Source organism: Trachurus japonicus, chromosome 2 (genome assembly GCF_045865225.1).
Source record: "Trachurus japonicus isolate A0001 chromosome 2, Traja_1.0".
Lineage (NCBI taxonomy): Eukaryota > Metazoa > Chordata > Actinopteri > Carangiformes > Carangidae > Trachurus > Trachurus japonicus.
Window position 1 is genome coordinate 16,238,058 of NC_140908.1, and position 22,487 is coordinate 16,260,544.

A 22,487-nucleotide genomic window follows, 5' to 3' on the forward strand; every position below is an offset into this window, starting at 1 on the left:
CCTCCCTCGCGCACGTCCTGAGGACGGGACAAAGTCTCCTGGATATTATTTTTTCTTTTCCTTTATTCATTTCTAACTGGCTCGTTTTGCCAGTAAAAACCATAACTTGTGAGAAAAAGAAGAGACTCAGAAAACAACAAAATGGAAACATTGTAATAACTCATGTGGCCACACTACATAAAGTCCAAACATCTGTCTAAGCAGACGTTGACCTTAAGCATTGTTCCTATTATTAAAACATGAATGACAAGAATAAGAGGTGAAAAGTAGCCGCTGCAGACTGATGCGCCACAGACCTGAGTGCTCATAAACTGTTACTTCGGCTTTTACAAAGGCTGATTTTCTGCTTGATCCATGATGATTAATTTACCTACAGAAAAACTAAATGCATGGTAGAAGTAACATTACTAATATTTTAGAGATCTCAAATTCACAAATTATGTTTTCTATTATTAAAATTCTGATTAAAAATTGGGTCAGGTCGGACCACGGGCTTCTTTTATTTTTTTATTTTTGCCGTGGTCCAGCTGAGAGATGCTCGTGAGTCCGGCTGCATCAGGTCCAGGCTTCAACACCTGGATCGGACCGGGTCGGGTCGTTGAGAACCTAGCAGTTTATAGAAACTGCTCAAACGGGCTTTAAGAGGTGTATTCACAACATTTTATTTACTTAAACCTGCAGCCAGACCAGCACAGGAGACCGGAGTATAGGGCTTTCTTTTTTTTCTCTTCTTTTTTTTGAGAAGTTACGGTAGGCATGACGGTCTGGGAGATGCTGGCGGAGGGGGATTACGCATGCATTGTGCTGGTATTACGCATCACGACCGGACACTACAAATGACTATTGCACCGACAGTGAGTGTGTAAATCTATGCCCCGTAACAACCCAACCTCCATGGCCCCCCCACCTCTAAAGTGAATCCGGCGCCGCTGATCCGTGGTGTTAGAGTCAGTGTCTAAGTGCTGAAATAATCAGTGGAAACGAAGACATCAGTTGAATTCTGGGTGTAAGGTGCTTTGTGGAATTTAGCTTGTTTTGAACGTCTGAACTTAAAGGAATAAGCGTTAACATCCAACATCCAGTAAGTTTAGCTCAGTATCAAGTCTGGAAACCAGGGAAATCGTCATCTAAGTTCTGTTGTATCTTGTTTTTTCATATTTCATTTGAAGTTTTATTTGATTTGTTGATCCAAAACTATATATATTTGTGGTATTCAGAGCAAAGAATCATCTCAGTGGATCGGATTGTGGGTCTGAGTTCTGACAGCTCAACAGTGCATTTCTCCGAGGATTACGCATAATATAGAATTAGAACCTAGACCAGCTTTATAATAGAAACTCAGGGAAATCTACAGTCTGCATTGAGCCAATCAGCTGCTAGCGTTAGCATTGAGCCAATCAGCTGCTAGCGTTAGCATTGAGCCAATCAGCTGCTAGCTTTAGCATTGAGCCAATCAGCTGCTAGCTTCAGCATTGAGCCAATCAGCTGCTAGCTTCAGCATTGAGCCAATCAGCTGCTAGCTTCAGCATTGAGCCAATCAGCTGCTAGCTTCAGCGTCATAGTTAGGGTACTAACTAATACTCATGACTGGTGTGAATTAACATATTTCCCAACGTTTTAACAAAAGCCTCGAATTCAGCGGCTTTTAAATGTTGCTGTCCGGTATGGCCCTTTAATCTGCACAAGGTCAGAAGTACAAGATTGCACTAAATGCAAACACACACACACACACACACACACACACACACACACACACACACACACACACAGACTGGCATGTGGAATGTGGGGACAGGAAGCTGTCGCCTCTGTGGGGACCGCCTCATTGTTCTCCAAACACGCTACAGCTATTTCAGGACCGTGAGAGTATGCGAGTGTGAGTGTGTGTGTGTGTGTGAGTGTGTGTGTGTAAGTTTGAACTGCCCATACCTTCACTAACCTAACCCTAACCCTTCTACAGATAGATTGCATTTTGTTATCCCCTCTAGCAGTGTGTATTCCTGTCATCACAGCCCCAAAAACACCAATTTATGAGCAGTTTTTTTGTCTTCAGTGCAGTTTGTAAGCCTTGACTGGTGCATAATTCACTAAAGTAGCTTTCCTGTGTGTGTGTGTGTGTGTGTGTGTGTGTGTGCACTCACCTCAAAGAATATCAGCATTGTATTGATTTCATGTTTTCAGAATCTTAGAGTCAGGGGGAAAACGACACCAACATGTAAAAAGCACAGTGTAATGTGAATGCACTGCTGCGTGTCTCTCCCTTGTCTCAATGTTTTTGGGTGTATGTTTGTGCATACAGCTTGCACAACATGCTGTATCGATGCCACCAGCCTGGCTCTGTTTTCACTAGGTTGTGTGTATTTTTAGTCTCAAAGACTCGCCAATTTATAAATAACCCACAGACTTGAGGCTGCCATCGGAGGAAAGAGTGCACCACAAAATCTTAGCAGTATTTTAGTCCGTCGATCCTTTATCTAATCTTTTCGCTGGTTGTTTTGGGTTTATATCCCATAATTTTGTTGTTCTGGTTCAGTGTCAATTGGCGGATATAACATAGATGAACAGAGTGAAGCATTAAGCAGCTAATATGTTCTCTAGCTAATTGAGAATGATGGGCAGCTGTGTTAATTAGGCAACTGATGGACAACGACAGGAAATGACAGTTCCCTTTTTTCCTCAAACAAAGAAACTAAATACTCATGAAATGAAGTCTGGCAACTCTGCTTCAAGTTAAAGGGATAGTTCACCCTAGAATGATATTTCGCTCATTATCTCCTCCCCCTCATGTTGACTAAGGGCTGGAAGAAGTTTCAGAGTCCTCCGTCCCTTCTCTGAGTTACAGGGGGTCTCGGCGTAGCAGTGCATGTCCATATAACGGTTGCAAAGGGACACCAGAGCTCTTCGTAAAAAAACACACACAAAAAAACATCCAAATACCTCCATGCTGCTCGTATGTAATGTCCGTCTTGTGCTGAAGCCCCAAACTGCGTAACTAACTAACCCTAACTCCGAAAAAAATTAAATAAGTCTATATTTTAAGCTTGTTTGTAGCATTAGCTCCTAGTGTTGTTGTCCGGTTCTGCTGCCAGTGCGCATGCGCAAGGTTCGCACTGATACTGAAGACTCGAGTCTTCAGTATCAGTGCGAACCTTGCGCATTTGGATGTTTTTTTGTGTGTGTTTTTTTACGAAGAGCTCTGGTGTCCCTTTGCTACCGTGGCATTGAAATGCACTGCTACGCTAAGACCCCCTGTAACTCAGAGAAGGGACGGTGGACTCTGAAAATTCTTCCAGCCCTTAGTCAACATGAGGGTGAGTAGATAATGAGCGAAATATCATTCTAGGGTGAACTATCCCTTTAATGATCCAAACGGAAACTCCACCAGTTTCTCTAAATGAATTACTCATCATCAGATGCCAGAACACAGAAGACACAGTAACGTCTACGTGCTCAGTGTACTGGAACTGCTCCTCTGCTTCCTCACAGTTTCCAAGCAGCTGGGCAACTTTACCACTTTTTTCTAGAATTTAAAGTTTTTTGAGAAATTTTAGCATTTTTTTCTAGAATTGTTTTTGAGAAATGTTACCACTTTTCTCTGGAAATGTTTTTTTCTAGAATGAAAAAAAAAAAGAAAATCAGAGATTTTACCACTTGTTCTAGAAATGTTTAAATGTTTTTAGAGAATTGTACCATTTTTTTCCAGAAATTTCTCTATAATATTTCCAAAAATTATCGCCATTGGCCCTAATTTGAACGCCGTACATTGACTAAAAAATGTAACATTCTTCAGTCTCAGAACAAATATTTGTGTATTTCTGGCATTTGCTTCAAAATTTTGTCCAGTGAGGGTCCGTTGTCTAATTTGTGTCAATTTAGGGTCCTTGATGTAAAAACCTTTGAGGACCACTGACTTAGAAGACTGTACCTCATCACTCAGTGTTACGAAAATCAGTGCTCCTCCAAAAAAGCAGTGACAGACGAGAATAAAAATAATAACACAAAAATGAAGAATTTGTAAGCAAAATGTGTGTCTTTATATTTTTGAAACGGATGCAATCGCTTCTTCTGAACGTTAGTCACTGAAATCTGTTGAGCCGATAGTTGTTGGACAGCTGGATGTAGCCGTAAACACAGAGTGGAGATGGCAGCCAGGGCTCCAGCTGCAGATTGAAGCCTGCTGCTAATGCAATGGATTAGGGAAGATAGTCTGTCGACGGTAAATCCCCTATTCTAGGTTTTAATCCCGCTGCCGGATCAAGGACACTTACCTCCCGAGAGCTCCGGGATCGTGTGTTCGTGATTGTGTGTGTGTCTGTGTGTGTCTGTGTGCGTGGCATCCCCTCTTGTAGTAACACAATGCTCAGTACTGGACTCTGCCTGGAGCAATTTCTAAATCTATCTGTCCAGATGTTTGGGCTTGATTGTGTGCAATCTTGTGTGTGTTTCAAGTATTTATTCAAATTCTATGTATGTTTAAGTGTCAAATTAGTAGGCCTAAGGAATATTTGTGGGTTCCTTATTTCTCTTTATCTATTAATTTCCTGTGGACATAGAGATCAAAGTTTGGTGAGTTACTGATTATTATTTCTAGAGATATACGCACACACTGCCACAGTATTTTCATCAAAGTAGAATACTTGTGCTGTGACTGGTAAGAAGGATGGAGAGAGAGAGAGAGAGAGAGAGAGAGAGAGAGGGAGGAAGGAGGCAGTGACGTGACTGGTTGAGAAGCTGGGACTCATTATCACCTCTCACCATGGCAACCAAAGTGTGTGCAGTGTTTGAGAGACAGGAATTGATAGTTTGAAAGAAAGGAGGGGGAGAAAGAGGAGCAGATTGGGGAGTATTGTTTGTGTGTGTGTGTGCTCTTTAAATCCATTCAGGAAGTGGAAATGAACCCATTGACCTCTAAGGAACAAAGTCATTGTGTGACTAATGAACAAGCCTCATTTGATGTTGTCTACAACCACTCAGAAATGGTTGCATTCTGTGACAACTTTTGAGACGGTGTGACTGCTGACTTTTTTTCCTGTTAGTATTTCATGTTGAAAAACAGGTCAGGAGCATCTTTAGGTTTAGCTTCTGATTGGCTGACTGTCTTCTCAGTGATCACGTACAAAAATAGCAGATTCCAGGTAAACACTCTGAGAAATGAAAGCTGGCAATTTTGGATGAAAGGTCCAGGTTGTTGGTGGGACTCAGGGTATGACTGTGATCAGTGACTGCTTCGTTGTGACATCACAAAGTCCTGATGGCTTGTAGTATGGCTGTTATTGTCAATTTCAGGTCAATTCAGTTTAATTTATGTAGGGCCAATTCATAACAAGGTCTAGTATATACAAAGAGCCAACGGTATAGCAGTATAAAGACCCAACGGTATACTAGTAGGTACAAAGAGCCAACGGTATAGCAGTATAAAGACCCAACGGTATAGTAGTAGGTACAAAGAGCCAACGGTATAGTAGTAGGTACAAAGAGCCAACGGTATACTAGTAGGTACAAAGAGCCAACGGTATACTAGTAGGTACAAAGGTACAACCGAGAGCAAGACTTTGGGCAGAAACAGACTCAGACTTTGGGCAGAAACAGACTCAAGGTGGGCACTGGGCAGCCACCTTCCTTAACCAGTTGGGTTGGAAAGGAACGGACAAAAGATATAACACTTAAGAAAACAATTGTAGTAGAAACTACAGGAGGAGAAAGAGAGGATTGATGCCTTTTTAACTCCAGGGATAGGCTAATTGGAGTATACAGGTTTAAACAGATTAGACAGGTAAGAAGGAGTAAGTCCATTTAGAACTTCAAAAGCACCTTAAATGGGATCTGATTTGGACAGGAAGCCAATGAAGGGAGGCTTAAATCAGTGTTATATGATCAAATGTCCTGGATTTGGTTAGGACTCCAGCTGCAGCATTTAAGACTTTAAATCCGAGCATGTGGCAGGCCAGAAAACAAGTCAGGATGAAACAAAGACATGAATCAGAATTTGAGCATCGGCCTTTGACAGAAAAGAATGAATTCTTGATATGAAAAAAGAGGTGTTGGTGATAACTTTGATGTGGTGATCAAAAGAGAGGGTAAGATCAAATGCAATGCAACACCTAGAATCTTGACATTGTCACGAGTCACTTGATCAAAATGTCTTGAAACCTTTTTGTAGTACAGTGTATCTATGATTATCACTGTATAGTTGAAATGATTAATCCTAAAAAACCTCAATCATCCTTCAACACACTGTTTATTCTCTCTCTGTCTCCTCTATAGGTCTCAAACCTTTTTCCACCCGTCTTCCCTGTGGATTGTAGGATCGCCCGTCATTCCCCCCTTCCACCCTCTGGACAGATGAGTGGAAGTATCATTCCTCCTCTCCATCTTAGATCTCCTCTTCCGCAATGGATATCGCCACGGTTTACAAAATACTCTGGGCCTTGATCTGCTTTGGTCAAAAGTGACACGTGTTGCAGGAAAAACTGGGATATAAATGACTGATCGAGGAATCACAGAGAAGATCTGTCACTTCCTGTCCAGACTGGATTGTACCACCGCCAAGTGAACGCTGGGGAAACAGAACCGCCTTCTAGCAAGGCTAGCAGGGCTAAAGACATGAGTTTAGAGAAGATCAAAATCCGTTTTTAAAGTAGATGTGCCCCGGATGGTGCGCCACTCTATCTCCACCCTTCCACCATCCTCTCGTCATCCTTCTATCTATCTATTCTGCGCTTCCTCCTCCTTCCTCGGTCCTGCTCCATCTTTCTTTCTTTTTTGTGTCATTGCCGTGTGAGCTACTGGACTGATTTGAATTTCCCTCCTAGGGATGAATAAAGTATTCTCTACTCTACTCCGTTTGGTTGGGGGATAACAACACAGGGGCACTAACGAAGTTGAAACCAACTGTCCATCAAAGACAGTCATTTAAACACTTGGAGCACAAAAGGGACCAGTGACATCATCAGCCTTGTGAACGCCCACACTAGAGGTTAAATAGTGAGTCTCCACACCAGATAGTTGGACCAGTCCCAGCCTGGTCAGATGCTACATGAACTGATGAAGGTGAAACGTCTTCTAGACAAATAACTAAGTCCAGTTGCTTTCGATTTAACCTCCTTTGAGATACTATGACCTGGACAAATGAGAATATGCAGCGGCTTGGTTGGGGGATGTTCTTGTAAGCTGAAAGGCTCCGACTTCCTTCCCGCCCTTTTCCATTTTCTTTAATTAACGCTCCCACCTGGCCTCCACCATTCGCCCCTCCCTCGCCACAGCTGTCCTCCCCCCTCGCCCCCGCCCCCAGTCATCCTCCACCTCATCCCCTCCATCCTCTCCCCACCGCCACCACCACCACCACCAGTTCTCCTCCTCCTCTCCCCCTCGCGCTTCAACCCCTCCCGTTGCCAGTAACTCCTCGTCCGTGGTAGCCATGGCGACCGCCGCCACCACCACCGCCGCCACCTCTTGCTCCTTCTCCTCCTCCTCTCCCTCTTCTTCGTCGTCGGCGAACAGCAGCGCTCGGGAGCACCTGCTGGCGGTGCGGCGGCGCACCCCCCACGCTCGGCCGTTCACCATCGGGCCGGACAACCTCTCTGGCTCCTCCTCCTCCTCCATGTCGTCAGAGGTTCAGCCAGAAGCAGCGGCGAGTCTGGGACTGCAGCGGGCCAACAGCGACACGGACCTGGTGACCTCGGACAGTCGCTCGTCGCTCACGGCGTCGACGTATCAGCTGACTCTGGGTCATAGCCACCTGGTCATTTCCTGGGACATCAAGGAGGAAGTGGACGCCACCGACTGGATCGGCCTGTACCACATTGGTGAGCTCACTTAGAATTAGCTCCCAGCTACATAAAAAATGTGAATATCTGCGATAAATTAAGGATTGATTTCCTTTTGGTGACTCATTTTAAAGGTGCCATTTGTAAGTTTTCCTTAAAGTGATACGCCAACATTTTTTTTTTTCGTGTCTTGCCTCACTCCTGAGTCCATGACCAGCAGATAGACACCATCCTTTCTACTGTGCGTGCAGTAACAAGGGAGATAGAGCCGTATCGCCGTAATTAGCTTAGCTCAAACACTGGAAGTGTATGGGTAGTGTTAGCCTGCCTCCACCTAAAGTCACTAATTAGCTTAGCTCAAACACTGGAAGTGTATGGGTAGTGTTAGCCTGCCTCCACCTAAAGTCGCTAATTAGCTTAGCTCAAACACTGGAAGTGTATGGGTAGTGTTAGCCTAGCTTAGCTCAAACACTGGAAGTGTATGGGTAGTGTTAGCCTGCCTCCACCTAAAGTCATCAGAGAAACTCTTCAGCAACTCTAAACGGACCGATCTTGGTCTCAGAGCTGACAAAACTCTCCGGTAAGGCATCTTGAGCGGTCAAATGCCGCTAACGGGACCAGATCGGTCAAAACGGAGGGTTCAAGCAAAGACGCTTTATTTTGGTTCAAGCTAGCTACATCGAGGGTAGGTTAGCTTCCTGTTTCAAAGTAAAAGCACAAATTCTATCGTCATGGTTTTCTGTATGTAAAGGGCAACGGGTGTTTTATTTTGTGAAAGTAACCGGAAGTGCGTTGGTCACAACGGCTAGCTTGAGTAGCCTAGCACCGAATTCGTCGGAACAAAATAGTAAACAGCTGGTATTTAGACAAATTAACGACACACTGCTGATCTAAACGGCTACTTTCTCACCTAAACATGTTTGAAATGTTGATAAAGTGAAATATTTACAGAGTTTAGAGCTAAAATGAAATCAGCTTCTGACTGCTGGTTTCAGCTCAGGTAGGAGGCAGGCTAACACTACCCATACACTTTATTCTGTCCTGGATAACACGTGAACTGTAGTATTGTAGACAGATAGCTAACAATTGAAGACTCGTAGGCTTGATTCCAGGTTGAGGCTGTTTACTGAAATCTTGAGACTTATTTTTCTTTTTGTAAAACTGCAACACAATGAAATATACAGAATGTTACAATTTGAAATTAAATATATGCAACAACACTGGTCACACTTTCTTTTTCCTTTTCAGGCTAGAAATCAGGTAAGTAACACAATATCAACTAATGCAAACACATTGTTTTTTACAGTACAGTATCCTCTCACAGGGAAATAACACCATTAACACAGTAAATGGCAGTGGTTCACACATAAACGTGAAATACAACATGAATGAGGCTTGACCATGAACCGAGTTTGCTATGCTACTAGCTACGATCCTGTTAGCGTTAGCATACGATCCTGTTAGCATTAGCCTCGCAAGCATTGTTTACCAACTAAAAGATAAAAAGGATTTTCAACTTCAATGCACCTTTAACAACCTTAAACTTAACTTAAATGAGCTACGATCAGCCGTACTTACTGATGGATCTACTCCAAGGTTCAGACAACAACACTGCGGTGTAGCACGGTCTGTGTATGTTATGCAGGTCACTTCTCTAGTCAGCTCCTTTACGGTGTAAAACCCTGACACGCCACCAGGGGGCCAATAACATTACTCAAACACTGACAGGAGTCAGAACACACTTCCAGTGTTTGAGCTAAGCTAATTAGCGACTTTAGGTGGAGGCAGGCTAACACTACCATACACTTCCAGTGTTTGAGCTAAGCTAATTAGCGACTTTAGGTGGAGGCAGGCTAACACTACCCATACACTTCCAGTGTTTGAGCTAAGCTAATTACGGCGATACGGCTCTATCTCCATGGTTACTGCACGCACAGTGGAAAGGATGGTGTCTATCTGCTGGTCATGGACTCAGGTGTGAGGCAAGACACGAAAAAAAAATGTTGGCGTATCCCTTTAAGTTTTGGTATGTGGGAGCTAATGCTAGGCTAATAGTGGCGTCCATCACTATTAGCACCATTAGCCTCAGCTTTTGATGCTGGGTTACAAGATACACTGTATCACTTTTCCAGATATTAGGAAATAGGACAGGCCAGAGCTAGCTGGTTAGCATGCTAACCTCAGTTTTCAGCATTGGTTAGCATGCTAACCAGCTAGCTCTGGCTAGTCACAAAAAGCATAACTTAAATTTTACCTTTAGGTCACAACACAGCTTTATTTTTGAGTAATACATGATCGCCTATTCTTGCTTAGCTCATCGTTATCAGTCATGGCGGTCTTCACTTTCTCCGCCCCTCTTCTCATACATCTCTCTGCTTTTCTTGCTTTAGGGATGTAATTTGAGAGCACTGTTGAAGAGGTTGTGACTTGTAACTCATCTGAAGGTTAGAGCATTAGCATCAGCCCCTCTGCAGCTACATAAGTGGTTAATGGATTGTGTGTGTGTGTGTGTGTGTGTGTGTGTGTGTGTGCGCCTGTAAAAAAGGAAAGTGAAAGGAAGGAGATATCCTGTTAAGAAGTGATCCTGACTCAGCATCAGTGGCATTAAAGTGCTGTGTTCACACACTGTAGCTCATGTTACTGTCTCGCTCTTCCTCACAGCGTCTCATCCTCATCCTGTTGTACTTGTGAATGACTGTGTGTGTGTGTGTGTGTGTGTGTGTATATGAATTATATTATTTGAATTACTTAAAAGTCCAATATTTTACTCCATTTTACTCCTCTGTGTTTAATTTTAAGTGTTGATCCATACTTGTTAATCTATATTGATACTACTAGACCTGCCTTTATCAAAGTTTACATGGAAATCATACAATAAGAATACTTTAAATCTCACTGAGCAAATTATGACTTTTACTCTGGAGAGGAGTAGAATTATGTAGAAGGAGTTTGAAAGATTTTGAATTTACAGAAAAGGAAATGCCTATCGAAAGCAGTCTGACTGACAGGTGTGTGTGTGTGTGTGTGTGTGTGTCTGACTGACAGGTGTGTGTGTGTGTGTGTGTGTGTGTGTGTGTGTGTGTGTGTGTGTGTGTGTGTGTGTGTGTGTGTGTGTGTGTGTGTGTGTGTGTGTGTGTGTGTGTGTGTGTGTGTGTGTGTGTGTGTGGGCTTTATTGATGGTGAGCTGGTGTGACGGGGCTAGGGCGACGTCTATGTGGTTGACTTATTACGACATGGGCCATTTCTCATCCTTTAAAGGACATACACATCAGTGTCTGATGGCTCAACAGGCACGGACAGGGCTGTTATTTATACCCCCAGGGCTGTTATTTATAACCCCAGGGCTGCTATTTATAACCCCAGGGCTGTTATTTATAACCCCAGGGCTGTTATTTATACCCCCAGGGCTGTTATTTATACCCCCAGGGCTGTTGTTTATACCCCCAGGGCTGTTATTTATAACCCCAGGGCAAAGTTTCCCTCAGGTACCGATCAGATGCATGATGGGTTGTCAGTCGACATGCTTCTTTACTTCTACTGTCAAATCCTCAATGAGAAAACAAATGAGGAACTGGTGTTGTATCATTAAACCAAATAGCAGTGTAGTAACATAGTTTTTACACTTAATCATACTTACTTCAATCGTACTTAAAGGGATAGTTCAACATTCTGGCAAATTGGCCCATTGCCATAATCCCTATAGTCATAGCAGTAGGTTCGTTACCTTTAATTGTCGGTGCAAGCTGTTTTTAGAACGGTGGAGCAGAGCCGTGAGCTGCTCAGAGCTACGCTACGGAGGCTCATTATGGGATTTCTTGGTTTCCCTCATCAAACTCATCAAATACACAATCCAACAACTCCACAACGCTCTGGTGGACAAGTTGTGAGCTGCACATTCACCACGCTATGAGATAATAACACAACGTTACCACACAGAGTTGTTTTAGAGGGAAATACAGAGACTGATGATGAAAAACTGTCCCTGAAGGCAACGTGCATCAGTGGTTTTACATGAATTTCCCTCTAAAACAACTCTGTGTGGTAACGTTGTGTTATTATCTCATAGCGTGGTGAATGTGCAGCTCACAACTTGTCCACCAGAGCGTTGTGGAGTTGTTGGATTGTGTCTTTGATGAGTTTGATGAGGGAAACCAAGAAATCCATTTAGCCACTGTAGAGTAGTTCTGAGCAGCTCGGTTCTAAAAATAACTTGAACTATCCCTTTAATGTGTGGACTGCTAATGTGACTGACTGACTGATGTTGCTTTTTCAAAATGATGTACAGCAAGCTAGAAGTGTTGCTAACTACGCACCTTTGTGGTTGTAGAATTGGCCCATCAGATCCTTTTATATTGATAGTGATGTGTTTAAGTAATATATCACTCCAGGCCGTGGTCTATGCTCATTATACCACGGCTAAGGGCCGTTGTTCGGCCCCACGCCAACGGTTACCAATAAAAGCAATATGAAAGAGGGATACACAATCAATTTCATGTAGTTTTATTCAACCAGAAATACATATTATCCAATAAAAAGCTGTTCCCAGCTGTCCAGACGTTAGCTCCAAGTAGCTCTGTCACTGCTCAGTCCCCTCTACCATTGTTAACCCTCTGGAGGTCAAAGTTCACCTTCAACATGTCAATTACACTACTTTACTACATTTTTAACATCCTAAAAACATCGACTGTCTGTTGCTACGGACTGCAACAGTCCGTTGTCATGGATACATGACAACAACTTCCATTCATACCAGTCATACGTGCCTGAGGCGGAGTGATAGCCTACGCTGTGATAAGGCTTTAGAATAGTAGCCGTGGTAACTGCTCATTATACCACGGTTAACAACCAATCAGATCGCTGGATTTCACCTTTCCGTTTTATAATTGTGTTTGTTAGATGAGACCTGTGTGGCCGACGTCTGGGACTCCAAGAACCGCGGCGTGAACGGCACCCAGAGGGGCCAGATCGTCTGGAGGCTCGAGCCAGGACCCTACTTCATGGACCGTGAGTGGACTTCACATAATGTCCACATAATAATGTCCACATAACCACATAATAATGTCCACATAATAATGTCCACATAACCACATAATAATGTCCACATAATAATGTCCACATAACCCCATAATGTCCACATAATAATGTCCACATAATAATGTCCACATAACCCCATAATGTCCACATAACCCCATAATGTCCACATAACCCCATAATGTCCACATAATAATGTCCACATAATAATGTCCACATAACCACATAATGTCCACATAATAATGTCCACATAATAATGTCCACATAATAATGTCCACATAACCCCATAATAATGTCCACATAACCCCATAATGTCCACATAATAATGTCCACATAACCCCATAATGTCCACATAACCCCATAATGTCCACATAACCCCATAATGTCCACATAACCACATAATGTCCACATAATAATGTCCACATAATAATGTCCACATAATAATGTCCACATAACCCCATAATAATGTCCACATAACCCCATAATGTCCACATAACCACCTAATGTCCACATAACCACCTAATGTCCACATAACCACCTAATGTCCACATAACCACCTAATGTCCACATAACCCCATAATATCCACATAATAATATCCACATAACCCCATAATAATGTCCACATAACCCCATAATAATGTCCACATAACCCCATAATATCCACATAACCCCATAATAATGTCCACATAACCACATAATGTCCACATAACCCCATAATATCCACATAACCCCATAATAATGTCCACATAACCCCATAATATCCACATAACCCCATAATAATGTCCACATAACCACATAATGTCCACATAACCCCATAATATCCACATAACCCCATAATAATGTCCACATAACCCCATAATATCCACATAACCCCATAATAATGTCCACATAACCCCATAATATCCACATAACCCCATAATAATGTCCACATAACCCCATAATAATGTCCACATAACCCCATAATATCCACATAACCCCATAATGTCCACATAACCCCATAATATCCACATAACCACATAATATCCACATAATAATGTCCACATAACCCCATAATGTCCACATAATAATGTCCACATAACCCCATAATATCCACATAATAATATCCACATAACCACATAATATCCACATAATAATGTCCACATAACCCCATAATGTCCACATAACCCCATAATATCCACATAATAATGTCCACATAACCACATAATATCCACATAACCCCATAATAATGTCCACATAACCCCATAATATCCACATAACCCCATAATAATGTCCACATAACCACATAATGTCCACATAACCCCATAATATCCACATAACCCCATAATAATGTCCACATAACCCCATAATATCCACATAACCCCATAATAATGTCCACATAACCCCATAATATCCACATAACCACATAATGTCCACATAATAATGTCCACATAACCCCATAATGTCCACATAACCCCATAATATCCACATAATAATGTCCACATAACCACATAATATCCACATAACCCCATAATAATGTCCACATAACCCCATAATATCCACATAACCCCATAATAATGTCCACATAACCACATAATGTCCACATAACCCCATAATATCCACATAACCCCATAATAATGTCCACATAACCCCATAATATCCACATAACCCCATAATAATGTCCACATAACCCCATAATGTCCACATAACCCCATAATATCCACATAACCACATAATATCCACATAATAATGTCCACATAATAATGTCCACATAACCCCATAATATCCACATAACCCCATAATAATGTCCACATAACCCCATAATGTCCACATAACCACATAATATCCACATAATAATGTCCACATAATAATGTCCACATAAAACCACATAATGTCCACATAACCACATAATGTCCACATAACCACATAATGTCTACATAATAATATCCACATAACCCCATAATGTCCACATAACCCCATAATGTCCACATAACCCCATAATGTCCACATAACCCCATAATGTCCACATAACCCCATAATGTCCACATAACCCCATAATGTCCACATAACCCCCATTTTGTCAAAGTGACATGTTGATGTGTGTTCTCTCCTCAGCGGAGACAAAGATCTGCTTTAAATACTACCACGGAGTGAGCGGGGCGCTGAGAGCAACGACTCCTTGTATCACCGTCAAGAACCCCAGAGTCTTGGTATGTTTGTGATGAGAGTTTTTAGTTTGGACCAATTTGAGGACATGTTGGAGCTGTTTTCTGACTTTCAGGAGACTGTCCCATTGGTTACCTGTGCAGCAGCTTCTTGTGAGCCATAGTTCTATTTGTTGTAAGGCGACACCTAGTGGTTGTAGTAAATGTGACATGTTGTGAAAGTGCTCTGGTCTTCATTCCTTTCCAAAGCATATAGTCCAGGCAAAATAGTGTTTTCTGACAGACTAATTGTAACAGAATGTTTTTCACCATCCATCATTTCTATGAGGTGTCTAGAACAACATACTAAAAGTCCTAAGAAATCCTAGTTGGGGAAATATGTTTAATTCTCATCAATCCAAGTTTGATTTACTGTATAAAGTCTATGGTGCCGACAACAACACACCCCAATGGGGCTGTTTTTTTCCTTTACTGCTATCACAATGAAACTTTACACAATGAAAGTATACATGAAAAGTAACATTTTTTGTATTACAAGTTTCTTTGAAAATGAATTTGAATATGCAAATGAGCCACACACTTACCAAATATGCCCAAAATACACCCAAATAGGCTTTTTTTTCCCCTTCACTCCTACCACAATGATCGTGGTAGGAGTAAATCAAGTAGTTTGAGTTCCGAAACCTAACCATGAGCTAGTTGCTTGTTTATTTTCATTCATTTATTTTAGCCATGACAACTGAGGTCTTGTAGGAACATTATCTTTGGAGAACTTGTTGAAATTCAGAGTTAGATGTTAAAGTTTAGGGATGGGTAGGGTAGGTTGCATTATGTTAGTGCTTGTTTGTCCCTTCCTTTAGGACCAAAGGCTAGAGATCAGTGATCATATCGAATGCAAAGTTTTGTCACACTTTGTTTTAATGTTTTAAGTTTCCCTAGGACCAATTTTTGGTTCGTCCTAAAAATGGGAATTGTTGATTTTTACGCATCAGGTGGGGAGTGAAGGCCAAGCGGACGACCAATCAGGGCCCGAGCACAGTCGGAAACTTGTCAGCTTCACCCTATCAGGTGAGAGGACTGAATAGCGTAGCATCTTGTAGTGCTGTCGATTCATCTCATGCAGGTATGATTTCTGAACGTTTGGTTTCCTCTCCAGACATCCGGGCGTCGGGCCTGAAGAAGGGCATGTTCTTCAACCCAGACCCCTACCTGAAGATGTCCATCCAGCCCGGGAAGAGGAGCGGCCTCCCCAAGTTCACCCACCACGGCCAGGAGAGGCGCTCCTCCATCATAGCTAACACCATCAACCCTGTGTGGCACGGCGAGGTCAGCACAAACACTAATAGCACAAACACTAATTAATTGTTTTTTACAACCTAAACATGCTCAAAAAGACAAGAAACTTTGCATATGCATCAGGCTACATATTTCAATGGTCTCAAAAAGACAGTGTAAACCTAACAGAAAGTTGGCCAATTGAATTTAAATGCACTTTTGTGTCACAGTTTTTGCAACTTGAGGACCTCATACTTTTTCAAACTGCTTCTTAAGAATTCATCCAATGGACAGCCTCATCTTAAGACCTTTGTGATTAAAAGTTTAAGATTTTTTTAAACTTTTTTTTTTGTTAAAGGGACAACGAGGAGTTTCTATTTGGTTATAAAAAGTCTGATATTAATGTGGATGAATCTCCGTTACCACTTGTTAATGGTCCATTTTAGATAAATCTATGGTTTTGTCTCTATGGTTATTTTGTTATTATTAGTGGTGGTGGAAATGCTGGGCGAGCCGACCAGCGTTTCTTTACTTTCGGTTTCGTGGCGAGTCATGAGAATAACGCCGCCGTATGAATCTCCGTTTATGGTGGGAACTACGACGGTATGTGATCGTCTTCCAACCTCTGACTTTAATTCTTGATGAATGAAAACATGAGTCTGTCTTGACCCGGTCAAAGAATTTCACGGTGCGGAGGCTCATAAATGTAGTGTGGAAACACTTTGCTTTAACAAAACTCCTCGTTGTCCCTTTAAGAAAAGAAATAAAAAGTTGATTACCAAAAAAAAAAGAATCAGCAACTATACCTAATTTCCATGTCAGGTAATAAAATAGAACTATAATTTTCCCATTTTCTCCTGATAGAAATACACCTTTGTGGCTCTGGTCAGTGATGTGTTGGAGATCGAAGTGAAAGACAAGTTCTCCAAGAGCCGACCAATCATCAAGCGGTTCCTGGGTCAGCTGATCATCCCTGTGCAGAGACTTCTGGAGGGACCTACACAGGAGTGAGTCCATACAAACAACTGTGAAGGGGCATTTTAGGGAAATTCTTGCTATTGTTAATACATGCTACAGATAAGTTGTTGTGATCGATAACAGTTAATGGTAACAATTTACAATTAGGAATATAATTGACAACTGGATTACTATTTGGAGTCCCCCAGGGTTCTATGCTTGGTCCACATTTATTTTCTGTTTAAATGTTATATATCAAAGACGGTGTGGATATATGCAGCGTCTATCTATTTTTGCTTTAGTTTGAAGTGTGTTCTCTGATTATTTATCATTTGTCAGTAGCAATGTAATGCATGTGTGTATTTGTGTGTGTGTGTGTGTGTGCGTATAGTGATCAGCCAGTCAGCTACAGCCTGTGTCGTCGCCTCCCTACGGACCATGTGAGCGGGGAGCTTCTGTTCAGAGTGGACATCACCTCCAATGGACATGAAGGTGTGTGTATGGTTGGATGTGTCTGATGCACACACACGGGGAAGCAATAATACACAACCAAACCAAAGATTAGATGCTGATTTAACAAGGCAAAATAAAAATGGCTGTTTCAGCACCATGGACAGCTCCATTCAGCCAGGCCAACACAGCCATAGCTTTCAAATGCAACAGCAGAGTCAAAGGGCCACATTGAGGTTAAAAGAAAAACATTTGAGATTTCAGAAAGTTTTTTTATTTTTTAATTCTGACTTTATTCTTGTACCATGATGATTATTCTTGAAATTTCAGATTTTTTTTTTCCTCAGTGTGTCCTTAAAACTAGGAGCACAAGTGCTGACTGTGGAGGTCCAGCTCTAGTTGTCTGTTCCACAGATGGACTGGTCATCTGGAACGTCAGGCAGGACAAAGCCAGGTGCCTCGTGTTATTTCACACCCTGGGTTTGATTTAAACATACCCAACGGAATAACAAATTCTTTGAAACAACCCTTTTTAAAATAGAGGTTTGAATGAATCTTACTTACTGGAAAACAACTCTACAGTTTTTTCTCTTCAATACAAAACCAATCTTTGGTAATTGGGATCAAGGAACTTTTAATACATTGTAAGAAAATATGTTTTTTATCCTCTTGTCTCCAATAAATCTCAGTTTGAGAGGTGGTAGAAAACTATTGTATCAACTATTGGTGCATGGATCAACAGTATGGTGCTAATGTATGTCAATGTAGGGAATAACATACAAGTAAAATGAAATTTGGAAGTATAGCAGAGCTTCAGGATATTATACTTCTAAGCTCCATTAGGGTGCGGAGGCATAATTAAGTAGTGTATTACAATGGTTGTTTATATTGTTTGTATATAGTTCTAACCCTTTATAGTCCAGGCAAAATAGCGTTTTACCTAATTGTAACAGAATGTTTTTCACCATGCATCATTTCTTTGAGGTGTCCAGAACAACATACTAAAAGTCCTAATGAATCCGAGTTGGGGAAATATGTTTAATTCTCATCAATCCAAGTTTGATTTACTGTATAAAGTCTATGGTGCTGACAACAATACACCCCAATGGGGCTATTTTTTTCCTTTACTGCTATCACAATGAAACTTTACACAATGAAAGTATCTATGAAATGTAACATTTTTTGTATTACAAGTTTCTTTGAAAATGAATTTGAATATGCAAATGAGCCACACACTTATCAAATATGTCCAAAATACACCCGAATAGGCTCCCCCCCCCCCCCCCCCTTTAATCCTACCACAATGAAACTTTACACAATGAAAGTAGACATGAAAAGTAAATTTTTTTGTATTACAAGTTTCTTTGAAAATGGATATGAATATGCAAATGAGCAATACACTAATTATGAATTAAACTGTACTGATCAACAATCAAGATATAGTTTCTCACAGATGCTAGCATTTTAAACTTTGGGCTAAGCTAAGCTAACCTATGCTAAGCTAAAGTATCCTCTCCCATATTTATCTTCATATGTAGTAAACGCAGATGTCAAGGTGTTCCTTTAAAGGGGACATATTAGGCAAAACTCACTTTTTCATAGCTTTAGTGTGTATTTGCCTCCTCACCCCTTAAACGTAAGTTTTGACCACGTCAACATTTTGTAAACTGCCATAGTCAGAAAATGTGTCTCTTAACAAGCCGTTTTAATTTCACCCGGCTTATTACATCACAAGCCGGGTGATGTGAATATTCAAGCCCTCGCTCCCATGGTTACCATGGTTACCATGGTTACCATGGTTACCTCAGCTACCAGAGCGAAGACTCTAAACCGACCGTTTAGAGCAGGGCTGTGAAACTGGTGTGTAGAGAACCAGCTGTGCTCAATCTGTTGGTTTTTCTTTTTTTTAAAGTATATTTTTTGGCTTTTCATGCCTTTATTCGATAGGACAGTTGAGAGTGTGACAGGAAATGGGAGGCAGAGAGCGGGGGAATGACATGCAGGATAGGGCCGTCCGACGCGGGACTCGAACCGGGGCCGCCTGCAGCGAGGACTACAGCCTTAACACATGGGGCGGGTGCTCTACCAACTGAGCTAAACTCCGCCCCTGGTTTTTCTGACCAAAGCCTGTTACTAACATTACTTTTAGACATCAAGAAGCAGAAATGAGCAGAATATGTCCCTTTAAAATATATTCAGTCATAATTCGTGTGCTCTCCTGTCAGAAGCCTCCCCAGATACCATGGGAACCCTCCTGGGCGCCGCGGCCAACAGCGACCCCGGCAGCCCCTCGGACGACGAAGACCTCCCTCACCCCTCCTCGTCTTTACACGTCACATGTGGCCCCTCCCCCACGGGCTCCGACGAGGGCTCCCCGGTCGCCAACGGCAACAGCTGCTACTACGGCGTGTGGCGGGAGCCCGGACAGACGCGCGAGGACGATCTGCTTCCCGTGGCGTTGGGCGGACACACCCACCGGCAGGTGTCGCTCAACGACTACTTGGACGCCATCGAGGCTCCCCGGAGCGCCGGGGACCCGCATCCGGCCGGCCCCTCTCCAAAACTCCGCTCCAGCTTCCCAACGGACACGCGGCTCAACGCCATGCTGCACATAGACTCGGACGAGGACGAAGAGACGCACAGGGACCAATCACAGACGCAGCAAAGTACGGGCTCGTCCTCGACAAGCAGGTCGGGTAGATCCGAGTCCGACCAGGGGAACGGGGGCTCGGACGGGGAACGGCAGCAGACTGGAGCTCAGGCTCAAACGGAGTCTGCAGGCGGTGCAGCCGGAGCGGGAACATCAGGAGCTGCAGAGGCCGCGGCTAGGATCGGTGAACCCGCCGCCGCTTCGGCTGAGGTGGTACACGCCACGCAAGAAACACCCACAATCCCCGGCTCGTCTCAGGCATCGGGGGCCGAGGCGCTGGAGCCGGTGAGGGAAAGTGCCTGTCAGGAGCAGAGCAACAGGACCAGCACAAATCCAGACGTAGCCTGCAGTTCAATGCCTGCTCTACTTTCAATCATTGAGGTGAGAAGGTGTAAGAAAGTTTAAAGGGATACACCAAAATTTTTTTTTTCGTGTCTTGCCTCACTCCCGAGTCCATGACAAACAGATAGACACCATCCTTTCCACTGTACGTGCAGTAACAAGGGAGATAGAGCCGTATCGTAATTAGCTTAGCTCAAACACTGGAAGTATATGGGTAGTGTTAGCCTAGCTTAGCTCAAACACTGGAAGTGTATGGGTAGTGTTAGCCTGCCTCCACCTAAAGTCATCAGAGAAACTCTTCAGCAACTCTAAACGGACCGATCTTGGTCTCAGAGCTGACAAAACTCTCCGGTAAGGCATCTTGAGCGGTCAGATGCCGCTAACGGGACCAGATCGGTCAAAACGGAGGGTTCAAGCAAAGACGCTTTATTTTGGTTCAAGCTAGCTACATCGAGGGTAGGTTAGCTTCCTGTTTCAAAGTAAAAGCACAAATTCTATCCTCATGGTTTTCTGTATGTAAAGGGCAACGGGTGTTTTATTTTGTGAAAGTAACCGGAAGTTTGTTGGTCACAACAGCTAGCTTGAGTAGCGCCAAATTGACCTTTCGCAAAAGCCCGCAGAGGCATATGAGCGCTATATTTATGAATATTAATAATCACTAAACAGTCTGACACCACTACAAAATTGCGTGGTCACAATGTAAACATAATGGTGATCAAAATACGGCTTTTATCGATTCATAAATTGCATCATGTGTTTTGTCCTGTGCATGTATTTTCAACGAAGCCTTTCATAATCAATCAGTGGATCGATGAATTATCATATGTTATGATGTAGTCTTATTTGTCATAAACAAGAGAATACGGACGTGGTGCTTCCACACGGTTTGACCCATTGTAGGCACCTCTCCTGTTGTGTTTTCAGCTTTGGGAAGGGAAAGAACACGACTCCCCCAGCCAAACTCTTCGGGTAACTACTGTCCGACAATACACTTTGCTTGTCGGAGGTCCGAAGCTTGACGGACCTTGTTTACATAGTAACGGTTGCTATGATGTCTGATTGGACAATGACCGTTCGGGGGCGTGGTTTTGCGAAAGGTCAATTTGTCCGAACAAAATAGTAAACAGCTGGTATTTAGACAAATTAACGACACACTGCTGATCTAAACGGCTACTTTCTCACCTAAACATGTTTGAAATGTTGATAAAGTGATATATTTACAGAGTTTAGAGCTAAAATGAAATCAGCTTCTGACTGCTGATTTCAGCTCAGGTAGGAGGCAGGCTAACACTACCCATACACTTCCAGTGTTTGAGCTAAGCTAATTAGTGACTTTAAGTGGAGGCAGGCTAACACTACCCATACACTTCCAGTGTTTGAGCTAAGCTAATTACGGCGGTACGGCTCTATCTCCATGGTTACTGCACGCACAGTGGAAAGGATGGTGTCTATCTGCTGGTCATGGACTCGGGAGTGAGGCAAGACACGGAAAAAAAATGTTGGCGTATCCCTTTAAAAGCAAAGCAAAAAAAAAATTGGCAAAACTTGACTCTCTGGCTCTTTCCAGGAGGTGGACACCAGGAAGGAGGTAGCTCCAAAGGCAGAGGAGGAAGGGGCGGAGTCATCGAGCAGCGAGGCCAATGGACCAGTAGCAGCGGCTGCTCCTACAGGCAGCAACGAAGCCGACCGAGGAGGAGGGGCTTCTGAAGCTGGTGGGTGCTGACTGTTCTATTCAAAATCCAGGCGACGAGCTCTAAAAGTCACGTTTGACTGGTAAATTTTGATATAAAGAAGTGAGGGGAAGCTGGACCCTTAGCCCGGGAATCGAACCCAGAACCCTCTTGCTGAGGCGAGAGTGCTGTAAACATAACTCAT

General features: G+C 42.8%; 1 protein-coding gene across 3 annotated transcripts in view; it reads left to right on the forward strand.

The window, feature by feature from the left end:
• The first annotated feature begins 7,402 nt into the window (after nucleotides 1-7,402).
• hecw2b (HECT, C2 and WW domain containing E3 ubiquitin protein ligase 2b) overlaps nucleotides 7,403-22,487 on the forward strand; it is a 31,287-nt gene continuing 16,202 nt past the window's right edge. For 2 of the 3 annotated variants that reach the window (XM_085802795.1, XM_085802804.1), the window contains exons 1-9: nucleotides 7,403-7,805; nucleotides 12,663-12,770; nucleotides 14,889-14,983; nucleotides 15,931-16,006; nucleotides 16,095-16,264; nucleotides 17,078-17,220; nucleotides 17,562-17,662; nucleotides 19,846-20,651; nucleotides 22,180-22,324. In XM_085802795.1, coding sequence (XP_085658921.1) covers nucleotides 7,418-7,805; nucleotides 12,663-12,770; nucleotides 14,889-14,983; nucleotides 15,931-16,006; nucleotides 16,095-16,264; nucleotides 17,078-17,220; nucleotides 17,562-17,662; nucleotides 19,846-20,651; nucleotides 22,180-22,324 — 2,032 coding nt within the window. In that variant the 5' untranslated portion in view covers nucleotides 7,403-7,417. The remainder of the gene's footprint in view (nucleotides 7,806-12,662; nucleotides 12,771-14,888; nucleotides 14,984-15,930; nucleotides 16,007-16,094; nucleotides 16,265-17,077; nucleotides 17,221-17,561; nucleotides 17,663-19,845; nucleotides 20,652-22,179; nucleotides 22,325-22,487) is intronic. The other variant, XM_085802815.1, reaches the window with a different exon arrangement.